Genomic DNA, 21,997 nt, shown 5'->3' on the forward strand with positions numbered 1-21,997 from the left:
GGCTGCTGAGCGAACTTTACAAGCTCGACCGGTCTTCTGCCAAGCCGAGTAGCCATCTCGCTGCGAAAGCTGAAGCCCGTTCAGCCCAGGGCTGACGGGGGTGACGGAAGGACCCCAGGGATCATGCAGTAACAGTAGGCTGTTTGGTAAAGAGCACCCCGAGCCCCCCAGAGCATCTGTGTCACGTTCTAGATGGTTGATGAAAATCTGAAAACAGTATTAAGGAAACGTCTTGAAGCCAAATGATGTTGCCTCGTAGCCTGTGGTCACACAGAGGTCCCCAAACTCCTCTAATACGATTCCTCTTGCAGTCTTTCCAAATGAAAGCCGAGACACACTTGCCGGTCTGCAGGAGGGTCCCTCGATCTCCTCGCCCCCTTACCTGCCTCTTCTGCGTCCAGTACGGGAGGACGAAGTTCGCCCTTCTGGAAGGCTTTCGAAAACTCCAAACGTGGACATCAGTTGTTTTCTAAAGGTTCATGGGAGCTACCGGAGTGCAAGGCACCCCCTCTGTGTCCTCCTGCAGGGGACACGAGTCCTCCTTCCCTGTGTCATGCGCGGGGGGAGACACGTGACCGGATAGGGGAGACGAGGTTGACGCGGGCATGTGGCAGCGGAGGGCAGAGTCGCAGCGGCCGGCGCAGGCCGATCGCAAAGCACCGGCTCAGCAGATAGAACGGGGACTGGCGAGCGGCACTGACGACCCCCTCCTGGATTAACGGCACCCCGAGTCGAGGCGGGCAGCTTCGTCACCCGTCTTGGGAGCTGCCCAAGCCCTCGGTGCCCGCGGCCGTGCAGAAGGGGCTTGTGTCCTGTCTGCGGGTCTGGCAAACAGAGTGCAGACTTACAGCAGCGGACACTCGAGTGGACCATCCGGTCCCGTCATCATCCGGACCCGCACACGCGTCGCCTGCCCGAGCTTCCCCTCCCGGGCCCGGCAGCACCCAGAAAGCACGCTGGGCCCCCTCCCCAACCGATCGAAGAGCAAAGCACGCAGCAAAGCTCGAACGAGCCAGCACTGTCACGGGGAACACCGAACGAAACTTCGGTCGATGCTACAGGTGGATGAGAACTGTATCTTGACATCTGCGCCTTGAGCTTATTAAAATACGCAAAGGTCTGACAACTTGGGAAGAAAAGCAGGACTTCCGTGGCCCCCGCTCTCCGCTCAGCTGGGCCCCGCTCCCTCCTGCCTTCTGCAGGTGCTTCCTCGGCTCTGCTCCCCGCGGGCTCGTCACCACAGGCCATGACGCCGCGGGACGCTGGCCTTGGCTCTGCCCGGCATCGCTCCGGCGAGGGCCAGTGCTACGTGGCCAAGCCCAGAAGGCATTTTTCCGTTCCCTGCTGACCTGACTTCTCGCTTCTCGCTGCACTGGACGTTCTCGGCCACCTTCCAGAAACGTCCGCCCTCTGCCTCTTCTCGCCCCTCGCCCTCCGGTTCTCCGGCCTCGGTCTCCTCCGCGGGGTCCTTCAGCCTCGCCCGTGACTGAACCGCGGGTGTCCCCATGGCGCCCTTGGCCTGGTGCCCTTCCCGCCCCCGTTTCTGGGTAATGGGGTGCACTGCCGCCATCTTCATGCTGACCTTTACGCGCGCGTCTACGCACTGTGAATATCCAGTCCTGTCGCCGTGCCACGCGCATACGCCGAGCAGTCCTGTTAGCGTAGACGCATAGACCCGAGTGTCCTACAGACAGGGTGACATTACATGCTGGTTTCCCGAGGTAGTCGTGGTTGGCATTTATTGCCCTGGAAAAACGATTCATCATGACCCCTTTCACACTCACGAGTGTCCCAGTTGGGATGATAAATCAGAAAACGTGGGATGTCTTTCAGTAAATTTGCCATCTCTTGACCTCTAACCCTAACCTGCTTTCAAACGCAGGCGAAGATACCCCACCATCTGGGACAGAAACTGGGGGGCGATTCTATACTCCTCCCCCCCTCCCCCCACTCTCTTCCAAACCATCCACGAGCCCTGATGACTTTACCTTGTAAGTATTTTCCAAATACGCCCCCTCTAATTCTACTGCCTCGGCCTTGGACAGAGTCTCATCATCTCCTCCCCAGGATATTAAAAAATAACCATAGACGTTTTTTCTAGGCTCCGGCATTCATCTCTCATTACGCCCTGCAAAACGAAGCCGCAGTAATCAATTTCTGAAACGCGAACCTGATCCTATCGCCTGGTGCTTAAACCCATAGAAGTCACCGCCCACCCAAAGGCGACGGGAGCTCAGGGCATCTGAAACGAGGTGCTGCGGGTCCTGGCCGCAGCTCCCAGCAGCCTCACAGCGTCCCACTGTCCCCTGGCGTCTGACGACCTCGACAGCGGAGCGAGTCCGTGGAGATGCCGGCTGCCCCGCCTCTGCGGCATGGCTGCGTGAAACGCCCCCCCTGCCGACTGACCCTCCTGGTCGACCGACCGTCTGTCGAGACGAGGCTCAGTCATCGTCTCACTTGGGGAGCCCACCGGGGGGACCCCAGAACAGGCTCTGTGCTGCTGTTCCATGCTTCCGTAACTGCTGCTGTTCACCGACGACCTAAGTTCCCGGAGTTAACATTTTATTACCAACCCACGCCTTGCGCAGTCCACTGGGACATCCCTCTGGGTCAGCTGACTCCTTTCACACATTTCTTCTTTAGATCTTTTCCCGTTGTCTTTTTCTATCAAGACACGTCTTACTTATACGATTGGAAAAAAACATGCCCACGTACTTCGTCTCCGTGGATCCTCGAAACGGCCAGTGATATCGTCACTGTCCCCATGATGCAGAGAATGAAACCGAGCTCCGAGGCCGCAAGGGCGACACGCGTGACACAGAAGAGACAGCCACATCAACGGCAAGGGAGCTGCTGCCCACCATGCCGCCCGCCGGGTCGATTTCCATATTGCATCAGAGGTGGGGGACGCGACTCTATTTTGTCGTTCGAGTTTCAGTTTTCAGCAGCTTCATAGAGAGGGAGCATCCTGCCACGCTCTCTAGTATTGATTTCATACAGCGGGGTTCTAAACTCACGCCAACGTCACCCGATGCCGAACCAGACGAACGCGCACGTCACGATCCCGGTGATGAACAGCATGGTGCACGCGCAGAAGCCCATGGCGCCAGGGACGCGGGCGGCGGTGCGGGTGGGGTGGGGTGGGTCAAGGACGTGGCTCACGCAGCGAGCACTCACGTCAGAACCAGCCTCTGTGTCCTGAGCCCTCGGCGTCCCTAGCCACCGGCAGCGAAGCAGCGGCAGCGCGTCCAAGCACGCTTGCTTCCCGCGCTGAAGTTTTAGCAGAAAAGCAAACCAGAAAATAGAGAAATCGCAGCAAACGGAAGGTCTATCGCAGCTGGGCGCACGCTGCCCGTGCCTCTGGGACTCATCTGCTGCTTGGTCGCAGACGCCCGGCTGTGCCTGGGAGCCCCCTGGACGGGTGCCATCTGCTGAGGGTCACCTGCAGACCCTGTGCCTCCCGCCGCAGCCGCTGTGCCAATGGCAGGCCTCAGGCACGGGACCCCAGGGCCCACACTCTGCGTCCAGTCCAGCGACAGGTGACCTACAACCCTGGCCAGCTTCTGTCCGGACGTTTCCGTTCACCCCTGTGGGTCGGCACAGGGGTCCCTGAGCGGTAGCTGTGCACCGAAGATCTGGAAAACGAGGACGCGCTGCACGCGTCTGCAGCTTTCAAGACCCCTCGTGCTGCGGGCAGCCAGACCGATGAGGTTCTACACCCCGTCCTCCCCCGGGAGGGAGGGAGCTGGCGGGCCTGGTTCAAGGCGGGGCAGGTGCGCGCACATGGCTTCCTGCCTTGTCTTAAATGGTCGCATAACTCCCACGGCTGCCTCCCAAGCACTATGGAAAGAGACGGAAGGGCAGCCGGTTCCTCTGACCTGGCGAATACGATGCAGCCCGGGGGTGAGGCTGGAAGGAGATGGCCTTGAGGAACACCCTGGCCGACTCCCCGGGTGCCCGGAGACCGTCGCCGGTCTTGGGGCCTCCCTGGTGAGCTCAGCGAGGACCTCCGCTCCCCGCTGCTCTTCTTCCAGGAGCAGAGCCGCCTGTCACCCGTGCTATCCGTGGCACGTTGTTTCTCAAAACACCGGTGGCAGAGTTGGATTCTGTGCGGGAGGTGTGTGAAGCCGACGTAGGTGTTTCTAAGTGTTGACACTCGAAACCGTCACCACCACCCACGCTGTCGCCCACCACCATCGATTGATCAAAGAAAGAATTTTCTACATTAAAAATTATGGGAAGGGCAAAAGTCAGAAGAAAACAGTCCTTTAAAAGGTCTAAATTCTGCCCGATCAAAAAATATAGCACGATTTCATCATAGACTGGTTTTATGAACTAGAATTTGAAGGGATGCCCCAAAATATCTTCTCCACGAAATAATGCCAGCTGCCGGGCGCTGCGCGATTCGAGGCCCCCCCTTTGTCTGCAGAGAGGAGCCGGGTGAGGTGCATAGTGCACTGTGGGGTGCTGAGCAGAGCCCCAGACCCGAGGCCGAGTCGGCGTCTCGACGCCAGGCCCGACACTTGCTCGCGCCCCTCGCCTGCGGAAGGCCCCTGCCGCCGAGCTGCGCGTGCCACAGACGTACCGCAGGGTGACGGCGGCAGCACCCATCTACGCCCCGGGGCTTTGTCACGACCACGTGAAAGACCAGACTGTGCCGTGCTTTCTAAGCAGAAGAGCATCAACGATTCGGCTAGTCCTTATTTTCCAGACATGAATGGGGTGGCCTGGATCATCAAGGACAAAGCAAGACGGTGCGCAGAAAGGACCAGCATTCTGTGGACACGGTGACCGCTTCCTGCGTGGTGCCGTCCCCAGAGCTGTGACAAAGCAGCTGGGGACAACCACGGGGGCTGTGTGGGAGGCAACTGGCGGACAAGCACCAGAACCCACACCACGAGCTCTCTGCCTCCGGCCGAGCAAACCCACGCTACGGATCCAGTAAACACCTCGCCGGTTCCCATGCATCTATAAACACAACTTCAGCTAAGAGACAAGTCGTGGGTGACAAAGTTATTGTTGAGCCAATTAGCCAGATCGCCTGCCTGCTAACTGGAGCAACATGGATTTTTGTTGAAATATTAATTATCCAAAAAAAAAAAAAGATTTCATGCTTAACCTTCGAAACAAGCTTGCAATGGACTCTTACATCACTGCCAAGGGCAAGAGGAAGATGTTTATCAAGTGACTGCAATTTATATCCCCAGATGCGCCATTTATTTTAGAGGCATCAAGGCCACCTGGTCAAATGAAGGATACATTTGTGGTGCTTGATTTCAAGGAGGAAAGGCCATGCCACTCAAAGTAATGAACACGAAGGCTCCACAGATGTAGTGCATCCGTTCGTCGCTAAGTGCCACTCTCTGGCCATCTAACCTGCATTTCAGTATTTAAAATCCTCAACTCAAGGCCCCATTTACATACAAACGTTTTCTAGCTCCTCATCTGGATGGCAAACAGCAAATGATATCACACATCCACTGCTCTGTGACGATACTTTACATTCTTCTTCCGTCTCATGAAAGGAAAAAATGCAAAAATACTAAAGGACAATCTGCTCGATCAAGAGCTTTTATGGAGCACCTGCTCACTGCAGAGCGCTGGGCCACGTGCCAGGGGTCAGGTAAGTCGGTCAGCCACTGCCCCTAGGGGAGGCACACTTGGGACTGTGCTGCTTACCATTATTAAGATGTGGGTCACACAGCAAGTCAGAGAGGAAGGGGATCAGAACCCCACTCTGATTTCCCGTTTGGAACTTGCAAAAGGGAGCCCCTTCCACCTTGAAGTGTCCCGTGTACTCATCATCATCTCTATGATCTGTCCGTGGGACGACTAAGTGGGAATGTTTAAAAAAACAGCTCACTCACAAAAGGCGGTAAAGAGAACTTTAGAAGCTCTTTTTCAAGACCCACTAACTAGTCCTGATGAGCTGAGGCAAACGATGGATCTATTTTGATACATCGATCCCAAGATAGCAGCTCAATAAGCGTAGAGAGACAGCTTCACTCTCGGGCCACAGATCTCTGAATCTACAAGCCGCCTGCGTGCCATTTAAAAAAATGTAAAAACAGCGCTTCTTAGATCAATTAAAGAGAATATTTAAAAGAAAATATTACCTCAAGGCATTTCTATTTTTCTTATATTCTTTCATTGGCTGATTCACAGAGCCATTTGGCTTCATTCATTCTACAAACATTTCTGCAGGACTTTTGCATAAACGCCTGCCCTCATGGAGACCACCTTTGAAAAACATAGAAGAAAGTGATCGCTGAACTTAAAAAAAAAAAAAAAAGAAGAAAATTCATAAATGCTGGCTCCGCAGAGGAAGGTCCGCAGGTGGCACCAACGTGGAGGTTAGAGGTCGAGCTAACAGACCACCTCCTGTGAGCGTTATAAAAAAATGAACAAATGTGAAGCACGAGCAATGCACGACGATGCAGGTATCTGGCAGCAAATCCATACCCTGATCACGATTAGTGCGCACCGTAGGTACATGCGTCATGGAGGGATTTCTGACGGCAGTGCCTGTCATCCGCTGAGGGTTTGGTGGCTAGTACTGAATTAATCTCCAGTGAAATATCTCACAGAATGATTTAATTCTTGGAATACACACACACGTGCACACACGCACACGCACACGCACACGCACACGCACCTATTCATGATGCTCCTAAATCTAGAGTTAATCTGATATCTGACCCCCAAAACTTGCTTTGTTCTTTAGTTTTGTTCTTTAAATTAGGGATCCCTAACTCCTGGGCTGAGGCCCGGTACCGGTCCGTGGCCCGTTAGGAGCTGGGCCGCACAGCAGGAGGGGAGCGGCAGGCAGGCAAGCCTAGCTCCATCTGTATCTGCGGCCGCTCCCCAGCACCGGCATCACCGCCTCAGCCCCACCTCAGGTCCTCAGGCATTAGATTCTCGTAGGGGCACTGGTTCCTGGTGCCAAAAAGCTTGGGGACCGCCGCTCTAAAAGGATGACACGTCGCTGTGGAGTAAAAGCTAGCTGGTGTGGAGCATAAAATACACACGAGCTTCGAGGTAAACGGCATGTTCGGATCACAGCCTCCTTGCTGGAAAGGGCTGACTACGGGGACAAAGGGACCTGGCCTTGGTAGCACGGGGCCTTTTGGCAGCCAGAAATGTCACAGTGCCCATGGTAACAATGCATGAGAGACCACAGCAGAAGTGTTCTGGCCACCAGTAGGCCAGATGCTCTAAATGTGACAATAGCTACTTTCTAGGGCTTCCGATTGCCAGACAAAGGGGTCAAATTCAGGGAGAATGACCTAGAAAAAAGACGAAGTCCAGAGAGAGGGACTTGGGGCCAAGAAAGTCCCCTGAATCACTTTAAATCACTGCCCTCTGGATTCGGGGCCAATCCTGCTACTCCAGGGAAGGCCTGCAGAGAGAGGCAGAGAAGGGCTCGGGGAAGGGAAAAGGTTCCTCTTTAAATTTCTGCGGCTCCCTTTCTGTAATTATTTCATCAAATCAGACCATATACAGCTCAAAACGCTGCTGAGCTCGCTGGACGAAAAGGCAGAGCGGAGCAGAAAACCTGCCAGATCCTCCCGTGTTTAATCAGGGCCACCCCTCTGGAGACTTGGCTCCCTCAGTCACGAAGGCAGCTGATGTGGGTCTCGTTCCTCAGCTGATTTTATGTTTCTTTGATGAACACGGTCAGGAGAGAAAAGGCAAAGGACCGTGCCTATGTTGGTCTAATAGTTCCTCGGGGCAGCCGTGAACAAGCCACCACAAATTCGGTGGCTTTCAATGTGAGAAATTGATTCTTTTACATTCTGAAGGCTAGAAATCTGGAAATGAAAGGTCGAATGGGTGCAAAGGTCCTACCTAGGAGACGGCACGACCTTGCCTCGTCCAGCTTCTGGTGGCTGTTGGTGACCCTTTGTGTCCTGTGGCTGCCTCAGTGCGATCTCCGTCTCCAAGGTCACCTGCCCCCTCCTCCGTGTCTTCCCTCCTCTGCCTCCCATAGGGACCCTTGGAATAGGCTCCAACCGTGCGATCGAGGATCATCTCAATCAAGAGACCCTCAACTGAATTCCATCTGAAAAGACCCCTTGTTCTCGCGAGGTCACGTTTGCAGGTTGGAGGTGGAGGTGACGCTTCTTGGTAAGGTGCCATTCCACCCGCTATCAACGGTCTAAGGGATTTTGAATTTTGAGTGATACTGAATTTGTGTCTTTCTACGACATCATGGCCTCTCCAGTAAAAGCTCTTAAAGGAGAACGAATTAGCGACCCTCTGCTGGCGTTTCCGCCCGTTCAGAAAGGGCTTTCCCCTTCCAGCCGAGCGGCCGCACCTAACCGACTGTCCATCGAAACTTTAGCCAAACTTAAAGCGTAGTGACGGGAAGATTTAATCCTCGCTGCCTCACAATTAAACTCCAAAACCAGTCGGAATCATTTTCATAGTTATTGACTAATGACCCACAACAATGATATAAAAAGGGATCATATTTTGGTTATTTGATTTTTTTTAAAAAAAATTAAAATACAAAGCTTTAATTGCTTTTAATTTCAGTGATTTTTTAAAGCCCTGTCTGATCATCGACCTTGGTTGAAACCTCGCACCCCCTGTCAGTCTTGGTTGCCAATTTTCACTCTATTGTTAGAATGCTCCTGACCTAAAAACAAACAAACTAACAAACAAAAAACTCTATACTTCATTTATTTAAGTCACAAACTACCGTTTGTCAGTCATATAGACCCCAAATAGGACTGTGGAATAAGTAGAAACAGATATGCCTCATCGACCAATAGGTACAATTAACTAGTATCTGCACATTAATGGGTTTTGTGGAAAGGACCCAAATTGAGAATAATGTTGTATGCCTGTGAATTTCAATTATTCATTATACCACGATTCTCAGCTACCCACGTCAGTAAGGACCAACAGCATGGCCATAAACCAGCTAGTCTTAAGGTTGACATTATGAAATTTTCAACAGACACCAATTGTCATCATCAACGTCTTTCTAGGACTATAATAAGTGGCAGAAATGATCTACCAAAAGCATTGTTTCAGAAATTTGGCAAGTTTTGGTTTGAATTCTTCTAACTATTCAAATGAGAAAAATTCACTCTTTTATTGGAGATCAAAGATTTCCACTGATAAATGTTTCGTTTTTCCATCCAAACGTTTCTTAGCTGATTAAGTTTTAATTGATCTAAATAGTCACAAATTATTTATCCAGTCATCTATCAACACTTTTTTATTTCTCAGAAACAAAAAGTTTGCCTATTTAAGCAGCCTTCCTAATTAAATATCAGTCAAGCTAGTCACAGGTTTGGCCATCTATCAAAACCCCAGCTGTGGTTCTGACTGACGACACATTTCATTCTTTGGCTATGAAAGGTAAACTAATTGTTGAATATTAAAAGCAACGAACATTTGACACTTACTGTGAACAGAAGCAACGATCGAGGCTCAGAAAAACCCCAGCTGAACACAGTACGGTATTCAAAATCTAACACGTTTTTCTAATCTTGATTACCATCAGCACGACCACTGCCGACCACGGTCATCACAATTGCCACAGGGCACCCACGCTTAGGGAATGGCTTGCTGGGGCAGCCAGAAGACTCCCTTCAGTGAGGCTGTCTCCTGAGCTGCTGTTCATCAAGGAGATGCTTTCACCATAAAAAACGCTGGCTGCCACCTGACTGATACAGCTCATTGAAATTAACGTCAGAATGCACTGGCTTATTCAGTGACTTTATCCTTACGAATGCACTGCTTGAGGTCACAAGATGTCCACCACGAGTGGCTTTTGCACCGAAAGGTCCCCTTCATTGATCATTTCCATCCTTCCTCTTCTTTTCTTCCTTCCACCCCTTTCTCTTTACTGCAAGCTCAGGAGGCAGCATCTCAGGGTGTGCCTGGTGCGTCCCCAGGCATGGTACCAACAGAGAAAAGCGCAGACACCACTCCACTGCCTCCTTCAAGACAACGCCACCTTGCCTATAGCCAAGACAACATCAGTTGTCTAAGGCGGTCGGGCAACCTGATTTTGTCAAATGATTTAATTTACCATGAGAAACTTGGAGGTACTTATGTATGAATAATAGTCATCTGTAACCTAAGATGATGAATAGCCTAAGGCTTTCGCTGTGAAGATCTGAACTATTATAAAACAGCTGAACTTCCAGGAAGAAGGCCCCAAACAATACTTAAGAAACGATCAGTTTGACAAGCTAAAATATGGAGTTATTGGATTATTCTCTTGGAAGCTCTTCATAATAATCTGCATTTAAAGTACATCTTTTCCACATGTGGGGGAGGAATGATTTGGGAGTAAGAAAACTTACAATAATATGTCATTTACTGCTTGGGGATATACAGTTTACCAGCCCACAGTTATTTACCATAAAATATCAATATTCAGAATGTTTTACAAGCTACTTGCAATAAATTGGAAATCTGCATATTAACTTTTGGAGCAGAAATATGGTTATTAATTATTCTCATTATGGAAACTGAAACCAATTATATTAAAATCAGAGTCAAAATGTATGCATAATTGCAGTGTACACCATTATGCTTTTAGATATTAATAGTAAATCAACGGTATGACAGCATTAAGGAGGCCCATAACTAAAAAATTAAAAACAAAAAAAAATTAATGACGGATGTACTCTATGAAAGGTTGTAAACACACTGAAAAATCCACGTCTGTGTCTATGAAGGAAACATTTTATCAAGCACTCTGATCTGTGGTTCGAACATAAATTCCATGAGGAAAGTTTAGTTTTGGTGTCTGAGGGGGAACCATGCTTGTCAAATGCCATAGGTCAGGACATAGGTGGCCTAACTCCGTCCACGCCACGCCTGGTGGAAGTGAACTCGTGTCACTCATCCTCGGGTCCTTCACCTACAAAATGAAAATAACACCAATACCTCCTCGGGTCCTGTTGTAGACTAAAAACTTAGCGAACTACCTCACATGAAGGAATACATTTATAATAGAAATGATAATATGAGGTAGCACTTATTAAAGCCTCCATGTGTGCTAGATGATGACCCAGAAGTTTTATCAGCATCAACTCATTTCACGCTGACCACAAAGGAAGTACAGGTATTTGACCCATTCTTATGGATAAAGAAACAGGCGATAATGATTCGACAGTTTTATACTTTACCGTGTGGTCACCACGGATTCCGGTAATCATCTGTCCCTGTGTACACTCATCACAATGTCACCGACTGTATTCCCCCTCCCCTTTTGCTCTCCACGTCCCCCCTTCTGGTAAACACCCCTTTGGTCTCTGTTTCTGCGAGTCTGGTTTTGCTTCATTCGTTTGTTCTATTGAAACTGACATAACCAGCATAAGATCGTCTACCAACTCCGCTTAAATAAAAAAATAAATTAAAAAAAGCAGCTCGATTTTTTGATATCGACTAAGATAGCCGATCTTTAAATAAAACATAAAACATACTTAAACCAAGAAATAAAAAATTGATGATTAAAGACACTAACTGTTGAATTATAACACCTGGTTTTCAAAGAGTGTGGTTTATTAACTAAAATAATTTTTTAAAAGAAAAAAAAGAGAAACTGAGGCAGAGAGAAGTACCTCGTCCCAGGTCACAGGGTGATGCTGAATTTCAGCCCAGGGCATCTCACTGCAGGTTAGTGCCCTCACACACTACCCTAGCCTCTTAGCAAATGTAACTTATTGTTCTTATTTTTAAAAGAGAAGGAGGGGCGGGAAGACAGGGGAAGGGAAGAGGGTTGGGAAGCCGTGCCGCATGCCTTTCTCACGCTAGGACCTGTTCTGGGATTCACATGTGCTTTATAATTTAATCTCTGTTAAATTACAATTCCCTCCGAATGGAGGCAATATGGTATCTCAGTTTCTGATGCCCATGTTCCACTTTTTTTAAAATAAGGATTTAGATATTTTGTCAGTGTATTAGCGAATACTGCCATTTACTTAAAAATATCCATGTCTACATGTCAGAGAAAATAATTGCCCTGCTGAATAACTGTGCCCAGTGATTGTCAAGCAGCTCGATTTGGGGCACCTGGCGGGGGAAGCTGACATCTGGGTGATGGGGCTGCACCTCCATGTTCTCTGGAAAAATCCCCACCATCCAGCAGAGGAATTAACGAACCAAAACTCCCCTCACTCCTGGCTTTATCTTCTGATCCAGGTGCCAACGTAAGAATTAAGGGACAATCGACTTGATTTTCCCCTTGGCTGCGTGCATCCTCGGCCATGTGATCAGGATGCAACATGAACTTCTTCATGATTAGACTAAGGCCTCCTGCCTTATCTAGCACTAAGATGGCAGCCGTCTGCCCTACAACCTCAAGGTGAAGATGCTTGTGCCTGCCTCCAAGAGACACCCAAGGGTCACTGGAAAGTCTCTGACATCAGCTGTTCAACTCGGGTGCCAAGCATGGCCTGTGGACCTTAATACCCATACCTTATTATGTATTCATTCATTCATTCATTCATTCATTCATTTAACAAGTATTGCAAGTTTACTAAGCACCAGACACTGGGTAAACCCGGGTAAATTAATCGGCTAAGTTTTCCAGCCCTCAGTGAAGCAGGAGTGAATGGTAGACGGGGTACTGATGGCCTGCTATGACAGATGAGACAAGTGACATTACGGGAGGTGACTTAACACCACAGGTGGACTGGAAAACAAAATGTGCTCCAAATTACACAGCAATAATGTCCAAAGCTCCAGAAAGGTGACTTAAATTACACCGTGTCTGCTTACTCGAGGAAGGCCTTCCAGCTTAAATACTCTGAATGAAAAAGGTGGGGGGAGGGACAGGCTCTTCGGAGTGTCATCTCCGTTAACTACAATTTTTGCTTATGTGAATTTATATTTTTAAATGCTAAAAACAAGAGCTTGCCAAATCCCGCCTACAAAATCAGCATGAAAATAATCCATAAAATGGGAATAATAATGTCTAACTGATAAGAGTATCCTATGGATAAAATTATATAAAATATTTAAGCGAAATTGGAAAATCATGACGCTAGATAAAGAAGGGATGTTTTTCTTATAAATAAGGTGGGTCTGAAGCAGAGACAAGCCAGGGTACACTGAACTAGGGGAGAAGACGGTTTCCCTTGGCGGTCGTTTATTAACTGTGGACTTGACAATGAGTAATTCAGTGACGCTCATCTCCAATTTCATTTTTTTAAAGATATACACCAAGAAAGCCACCAGGTCTGTTTCAGCCACCTCATCGTAGGATTAACAATAAAGAAACATTCTCGCGTGCGTGTTATAGCGCAGTGGGTATGCTCAAAGGGTACTGTTTCTTTTCCTCAATGATTTAGAAAATGCTTGGGGTGAAAGCAATGACTTAGTGACATTCAAATAACGTCACTCTGTTTCACCTTACGTCCCCGAAGAGAAATATTTTATTCCAACCATTTCAAAATGACTTTGAATAAAGGCACATCTTCTCATGTTTTTACATGAAGAAGGATAGGAAGAAAGTCTAAACACTGCAGACTGATGATCAAGAGGTTGTAGCCCAGTAAATGACTAGAAACAGAAAGGGTTTAGAAACTACACCGTCCCCCAAATAACCTTATACGTATATTTTTCTGGGTTTGTTACTGAATGGGTAGTTAATAAAGGAATCCTTTTATGCATACTTGTACTGTGTCCTAGACTCTAGCAATAAAAAAAAAAAATGGATGACATAGCCTCAGCTATCTCGTAGAGCGTAGGTCTATCGCAGGAGTCAAATATTGAGAAAGAACAAACAGGCATGATCATTTTAGGCTGTGCTAAGTCCTAACGGATGAGAGGGGCCATTGTCACACAGATGTGGGGGCTGGAAGAAGGAAGGCAGAGCGGAGGAGAGGGAACGGCAGGAGCACTTCTTCGTGAGGCAGGTGACATGGGAACTTCGTCTTAGGAGGTCACACCTGAACTGACAACTGAGGCTCTTCAGAAGTGAGCCTGGAGAAGGATCCGGGCCAACGCACGTCGGGCAGAGGGAACAAAAGGATCCAGGCCCCAGTGCCACAGACAGCTTGTCATTTTTGAGAAATTCAAATGAGGCCATGGTGATGAATTTGAGATTTATTCTAGGTGCGGAGATGGCAGAAAGCAGGAGAGTGGAATGATCTCATTTACATGTTTAAAAGATTATTCTGGCTGTCTTATAATAAATGATTAAGGAGGATCTAGAGGAGATGCATAGCGAGCAGGTGGGAGCAGGTGTCATAGAAATAGTGCCCCCAACTTACAAGGCATTGGGCGAAGATTCTCACTACTTTAAGAACAAGTAGGACAAACTGGGGTTCAGTTGCAGTATGTTTGGGTGACTTGGTAGCTATTCGAACAAGAGTATGCAAAGAATATTGATTTAAAAGTTCTATCTCATTTCCGTGGAAGTTCTCTACTGGCAGGGTGCCCTGTCCTGGTCAACATTTTATATCAATTATTTGACTGGACACGTGCTTATCAAATTTTCCGCTGACACGAGAGCAGGAGAATAATCGATACTTAGATAAAAAAAAAAGATTTAAAACAATTTCAACTTTGATGGAACAAAAGGTCACTACTCAGAAGGTGAATTCAATAAGGGTGAAAAACTATTCTGCATTTAGGGCAATGACACAGTTGGGTGGCTCGGCACTGATACATTCGTGAAAAATCGATCCTCAGAGTTTACATAAGTGTTATGTTCAAAATAAGGTTATGATGTGAGACCAAGCACCTGTATCAACTGCATTCACTGACATTGTAAAGTTCAAGGCACACGCACCGATGCTACATTCTTTTTTTCTTCTATATGGTCACAATTAACATAACTGAGTGTGTTGCGTAGAAGGGACATGTGAATTTAGTACCTGGAGAAGAAAAGAATTGCAGGCTAAAGGGCCACGACCGTATTTTCACATATTGGAAGCCTAACCGAACTTCTACAGGAAGCACGGGCAGTGAAACGGACGGACATGTCGATGTTTGGCTCGATCTGAAGGAAGAGACGCTGGGTCTGTTTCGTATTTTGGAACAACTAAAGCAGACTACTGTGGGTCGGGATGCTTTGTGATGGATGGATGGGTAAGCTCACCATTTTTAGAATCATTCTAGCTGAATGGTTATCAACCAAGGATTCCAAGGGAGGCACGGAGCCTACATCACACGTGAGTGGGACAAGCACGGTGGACTCAGACACGGGTCCCGGGCCAACCCGCCCACACAGTGGCAGAGCTTCTACTGAGGCTACACTATCCTCTCTACATGACTTTCCTTGAATACGAGATTCTGCCTTCCAGATATTTTGGTAGTAGAAACACCTGGGCTTTCACAAGAGGATAGTGTCGAGAGTTGGTAATCAGCGTTTTCAGTGTTATAAGTTAGACCAACGAGAGGTCGGTGATGCTCCCCCAATCTCTTTTGTTCTGTGACTGTTGTTTCGAACACTTCCATATGCCATAAAATCCAAAAATCAAAGGAGAGAGCCATCGGAGAGAGAGATTTTCTCTACCCCGAGTCAATGATTCCATGATTCTTTTCCAACGCGAGTCCCACAAAATATACTTGCCGTTGCTGTAAAGTAAGTGTAAATATCAGACTTGCATTAAACCCAGAGAAGCGAACGCTTCGCTTCTGCAGCACTGGGACAGACAGGTCGCCCTCCGGTTATTCTGCACACCTAAGGGTATTTGCACAACTCTCAGGAGATATTCTCAAACAAAGTAACCCTGGAATCCCACATATACCCAGCCCTTAGAAAATTCATTTCTCAGCTAATAAAAATGCCACCAAATGGCAATAATAGATTAAGCACTGGATATTAGGTATACGCGACGCCGAGTTCCCGGAGAGGATTTTGTTAATGAGAATATCCTGCAGTGTTACCGCTAACAGACTTTATAATTACAAAGCCTTTGACGTTAATGCACTGCTATATGAGTTGGGATTTTACATGAGGAAATCTATAATCATATGCAAATACATAAACCCTTAAAAACGTAGTCGACCATCAATCCTCAAAGGCCGTTACGCTCTTGCCTGTGGATTTTATTTTCCACTTGCTACTTCCAAATTTCACTTTCTTTGATATGCTCGTGAACTTTTACTAGATGGTGGTCTTAAGAGATGGCAATTTGTTTTCTAAATGTTCTAAGCTGAAAACGCAAAGGGCATAATATAAAAGGTAACGCTTTAATTGTCTCAGCCTCGTGTTACTGTGGTTGTTTTTGAACTTTTCCTATTTTATGAAATAAGACAAAAACAGAGAATTATAGAAATAATAGACCATCGAGATCTTTTTCTGACTGTGCTTTATGTGTAAATACTTTTCATATTGACTATTAGGTTGCTGGCAGTTCGGGTATGTGCTTATACGCATTCTCTTGTGTGTGCATGTGTACGTGTAATTTATTGTGTATGGAAATTGCCATATGTGTAAATCTGAGCATGTGTGCGAATTTATGTGTGTAGAGAGTATCCTATTACCAAACTATCGTACAATCAAACTACCTCAGTCTTTTCAAATACGGAAGGCTACATCTTCCCACACAGATTTACAATTTATCTACAAACAAAATGTTTCCCAGATATGAGAAAAGAGTAAAGAGGATGATATAACAAATTAAAATCTGTTTTTTTTTTCTTTTCCAAAAGAAACTGTTTTGCAGACTTATTGGCACAATGGTACAAAAACTCAAAGTGACATTTGCAATGCGACGTAATTACTACTTACAAGCAAACTGGAGCCTGGCTTCTCTGCTGACGACTGTTCCAAACGTGTTTGTCGCTACGCACTGGTACGTTCCAGCGTCTTGGGTTTTATTGGGATTATTGATCAACAAGCTGCCTTCCACAACACTGTAGCGAAAATCCATGCTGATGTCAACATCTGTCCCATTTAACTTCCACCTGCAGCATGAAAGTGCATGGAGATCAAGCCTTGTAATATTAATCAACATTTCTGAATTGTCCAAAATATATAAAAAACTATAAATAGCATGAAATACCATCATGACTTTTTTTTAACCATGGCAAAAAAAAAAAATTAGAAACGTTCCACCCAACAACAGTGACAACTTACATGCTCATGGAGAGAGCATGTCCTTTGCAGGAAACGATGGTGTTAAAAGTTTAACACTTATTTTGGGGACTATTCGTGGTGCTACGAACACTTCACTTAAAAAAATTTTTTTTTTTTATTGTATCTTGTACAACTTTCTTTGAATGGGGCTCCTCAGTAAAAGTCCTTTTTCTGCTTTGCAGTTTTTCTTTAAAAGGGTCTCTACAGATGACGGGATAGGTCACTTTCAGGTAGATCATGGAGGATTTGATGAACCTGCAGCACAGCTGCTTTGGTCTGGTCCCTAATATGGCTGAAATGGCTGACTGCAAATCCAAGGGACTCTGCCGGCCTAGAGCTGTCTCGGTGACCAAACTAGCCATGACCACGGGTCACCGTGAAGATGGCCACCGGCTCTCAAACATCCATCGACCAGCCCAGGAAGCTGCAGACAGACCATGAGGTAACAGAGGCAGAGAGTCTGTTTTTCCTGTTTGTTTACTTGGGTCATCTGTGGATCTGACTACAGGGTTCGGCTCAATAAATTAGTGTTAGTGGGACTCACACAAGCAAATCTTTAGTAACAAAATCTTTTTTTTTTTTTAACAGCCAATAGAGCTTATCCCAAAGAGAGCTTACCTTAACTAGTAAGTCATTTGAATATTTAGAAACTTCTGAGCTAATACGATTTAATGACTATCTTATTTTTCCCCTCCCTCCCAAATCCTACACGGCGTATCAGGTAATGAGCGCAGCGTAGCTGGAGCTTCTGATGTACCGACAGTCTCAGACTAGCATTCACATTGGGAGACCAAAAAATAAGGACACAAGAGCACAAAGGAAATTAACCAGAAGCAATGAGCAGAGTAAAAATGGGAGACATTGTAGGGTGCTATGGCTCGGGTGCACAGGGCAAAAGGACTTAAGTGGAAAGTGGCAAGATTGTGAATATTTGGTACCGGCCAAAACAATTTTCAAGAATGATCCCTCTCTGTCGAGACCGCTCACATTTCAAGGTCACCTTCAAGGACGGCTCTTCCAGTGAGGCCTTCCTCACTGTCCCGAGTCAAAATCAAACGCTTCTCCCATCCCCTACGGACACCCCATGCTCTGCTCCATAGGAATCCTGCCTTCGCAGTAGGTGACCTGCCCAGATGACATCCGTACTCCCCGCTCCGCATCCTAGCACCTGACACGCTCCGTGGGCTCCACAAACGCCCGTGGAGTTGACTAAACGTGTTGCCTCTTTGCTGGACATTTTTGATTTGAGCATGCATGATTTATGAAGCGTTTGGCCCGGCTCAGCACAGCAGTGTGTGTTTGTTCCCATCTATGTCTTCGAAACGTAAGATCTTAGAAACCTAAGGGGCGGGGGGAGGAGGGGAGGCAGGCCAGACACACGAAACGGGACATCGCGCTGCACGCTTTTGCTCATGAGAAGATGGGTCTTAGAAATTGACACAGTTTTCGGCTTGACAGTCATTCGCGCTGTGTTCTGACACAGACCAGAAAGCAATAAGCGATAAAAAGCCAACAGCCGGGTTATATTTTAGCAGGTTTGTGTGCACATGAATCTCTAGAGCTGACTGCCTGCCACAGACATTTTTTGGAGTCAGCTGATCACGTCTCAGCCATAACTCTCACTTCAAATGATGGTTGAGCAATTTAATGTGACAAACCTAAGAACTCGAAGAGGAAATTGCGGTGTAATGTGAGCTGCAGTTTTCAGGAATGAGGCCATGTGAGCGTTTTTAGAAAAGTGGTTTCGGGGATAATGAGAACACCTCTGCAGGTTCGTCTACACCAGTCAGCTCAACCAAAAACACTCTGCACAGAGTCCGTTAATCTCCTTGGTTGCCCGCTTTTCCATACAAAGAGCAAAGGCGAAGGGATTATTTAGAAAATAAAGTGCTTGCTGTGAAATCCAGGTGCATTCCCATCGCGAGGCACCGTTCCCGCTCCTTCCCACCGAATGCGGACTGCGCTGAGCTGCCTTCCTTATGCGGTCCTGCTACACTCAGCATTTCACAATTTATTTTCAAGGTTTCAGGAATCTTTTGAGAAATGGTCCTACAGAGATAATGCCCATTGGGGGAAATAAAAAGATTTTCCGAAGGATCGGGTAAATCGGTAAGTCTCAAAAGCTGATTTTTGAATCCTTTGGAGTATCGTGAACCAATTTTCTCCAGAGAGGGAGGCTGTGCAGCTCTGGAAAGTAGTGATTTTTGGACGTGGCCGGGAAGCTACCTGTGGGATTTGTTGCAGCTAAACCCTCTTTCTTTGCTCACTCTTTCAACTTGGCACGAAAGAAGGGGCAGGACCTTTCTGAGTTGAAATTTGTTGGAGAGCAAGAGCTCTCCGACCCAGTGCGTCACCGTTCCCTCTGCCTGGAATGAGAAGCCAAGTATCACAAGTGATGCCACCTGTCCTCTGGGAAATTTCATACAATGGAAGTTGGCACAAGTCAAAACTTCTTAACGTTTTCTGGGTCTGGGTCAGTCTTTTCAAAATCGAGGAGCAGGAGAAAATGACAAGCACAGGCTCCGCCGAGGGGAAGAGCACACGGAAGGGAGGTCAGCGGTGTCCGAGGGTCAACCGCTGGCTGAGGAAGGAGGCCCGTGGGGAGTTCGCCTTGCTTTTCTCTGACCGAATGCTAGAAAAGTTGAGCCACAGACTTGTTTGAAAACTTTTTGCTTTCTCCTGGTCTCTCCTTCCACAGCAAGGAGTTTTCAGCTCTCAGGGACCAATCAGCTTTTGTGTGACAGAGAAACCGCCTAAGGTGTAGAGGGAAACTAAGTACACTGCCACCAACGGTGAGTGCAGCTGAGTCACAGTTTTCTTCTGCGCATCTCCTGGCAATCTTTAAAAACATAAGAGGTTTCTGTTCCCTTGCTTGTTTTAAATAACCAAGCAAGCCCCTCTATCTTGAAACAGAGTTACAGAAGTAATGTTAATTAAAGGTCGCAGTTCAGGGAGAAACAAAGCAGAGACTTGCCAAATGCCACTGCGAAATTTGCTTCCATGTCTGGCTAACTGAACTAACGCTTGTCGGCCACTAAAACCTGGGGCCATGTGACTCATCATTCATGCATGGAGGAACTCTGCCTCTGGCATGATTCTTTCTTTCTTTTGGTGACATAAAGCATTTTAAAACGTTTGGTTTAGCCTTGAATTCGACACGTTACAGGGAGAATCACGTGCGTTCCGGTTTACACTGGACAGTGCTGGGTTCACGTCTGCCGTCCCAGAGGTGACTCTCACTCTCAAAGTGTCCCGGTTTCGATGACAAGTTATATGTTCACCCCCATTGCATAACGCATCAGAGAGTCGCCGTTGTTGGCTTTTTTTCTTTTACTTTCTGAAACACACTTCTTTTCGTTATCCATCATTCACCCTCCAGATTCACTTAAACGCCTTTTTCCGTGAAACTCTCGCTGACGCCCTCCGCCCTCCACCCTGACGCAGGCGGTCCTCCAGGACGGCCTTGACCTCGGGCGCCATGTGCACTCACAGAGTATAGCCCACTCGCTCCCACCTCCAGGCAGGCCCCCACGGTTCGCCGCTTGAACCTACAAACGCAGTGTGGTCCTGGCACACTGGGCTGCTTCCTACGGTGGCTGGAACTCCTTGCTTGGATGGCACACGCTTCGCGATCCTGATACACAGCCCACGCCCCGGCCACACCCGCCATGGGTGGGCCTTGGCTGGGAAACTCTGCAGTTACCCACCCCCCAAACAATTCCTGCGCCAACTCCACGCACCCCAGAATCCAGTCTGAGAACACCGGGTGGCAGCTTGATGAAGGACGATGTGTTTGATGAATGGACACACAAATCAGAAGAACTTCGGCTGTGCTAACGGCCTCTCCCCTGCACCCTCTGGCCCTGTGAAGACTTCTGGTCTCCGACTGAAGCCCACTTCTGTGAGTCCTTCCGATGACACCGATCTCTTCCCCCTCAACTACAGCTCAGGTCATACGGCCTCCTGGCTCTTACGTGCTGTTGTAAATTGGTTGTTAGCATGAAGTTTTTATCCTTGCATTTGAATAGAGGCAAAATCAGTAAGTTCTGAAGAACCACGAGGCAAAAAAGGTCTGTCCAAGAAAAGGAATATTATTACTTTCGAAGTCTCCTGTTTCCATTTTGATTCTAATTACCACCTCCCCACATACCATGGTTACTTATAATATTTAATTTTGGTTTTTCATTCTCTTGATTTTCATAATGATTTGTCATGGACGTCAGTCTCCTTAAACACTGCTATACATCTTCCTGGCTTTTGAACTTTGTAAATATGGAATCACACTCCATGTGTTTTTCTGTGACTGGCTTTGTTCACTCAGAACCATGCACCTGTTGCAGCGGCTGAAATTCAATTATTTCACACTGCACCCAGCTACCTGGCACGAACATATTTACTTATGTTATTTTAATTTAATTTATATTATTATAATCCCCTGGTTACATTTATTTATATTATTCCTAAATTTCTTCTAAATTTCTGTTAATCCAGTAGGTTTGAAAGAATATTGTGACTTTAGCATTACTTTATATATTTCTGCTCACTGATAATCTTTTTATGTGTTTAATGGATATTCGATATTCCTTTTCTTAGAAATACCTGATCGAGTGTCTTACTGGTGTTTCTATTAAGTTACTCGTTTTAACTTTTGGACTTGCGGGATTTCTTTAAACACTGCACTGTCGGCCCTTTGCCGGCGATAGTATTACAAATATCTTCTCCCAGCTGGAAGCTTGTAATTTTATTCATCTCAGTAAATTCTGTTGAACAAAAGTTGTTAATGTTAATAAAGTTACATATTTGCTTTTATTATTTGTGCTTTTTCTGTCACATATGAGATATCTTTTCTTCCTTCCAAAGTCATAAATATGTATTGTGCCTCTTCTTTTTAAAGTGTCGTAAGTTTCCCATGTAGGTTCTGTTCACTGGAATTGG

The 21,997-nt window shown here is 47.0% G+C and overlaps 1 protein-coding gene across 1 annotated transcript in view; it reads right to left on the minus strand.

The window, feature by feature from the left end:
- Nucleotides 1–21,997, minus strand: part of CNTN4 (contactin 4) — a 741,173-nt gene that overhangs the window by 232,480 nt on the left and 486,696 nt on the right. The window contains exon 6 of the mRNA XM_039837970.1: nt 16,715–16,890. Coding sequence (XP_039693904.1) covers nt 16,715–16,890 — 176 coding nt within the window. The remainder of the gene's footprint in view (nt 1–16,714; nt 16,891–21,997) is intronic.

The sequence above is a fragment of the Pteropus medius genome, unplaced genomic scaffold, assembly GCF_902729225.1.
Source record: "Pteropus medius unplaced genomic scaffold, Ma_sr-lr_union100, whole genome shotgun sequence".
Taxonomy (NCBI): domain Eukaryota; kingdom Metazoa; phylum Chordata; class Mammalia; order Chiroptera; family Pteropodidae; genus Pteropus; species Pteropus medius.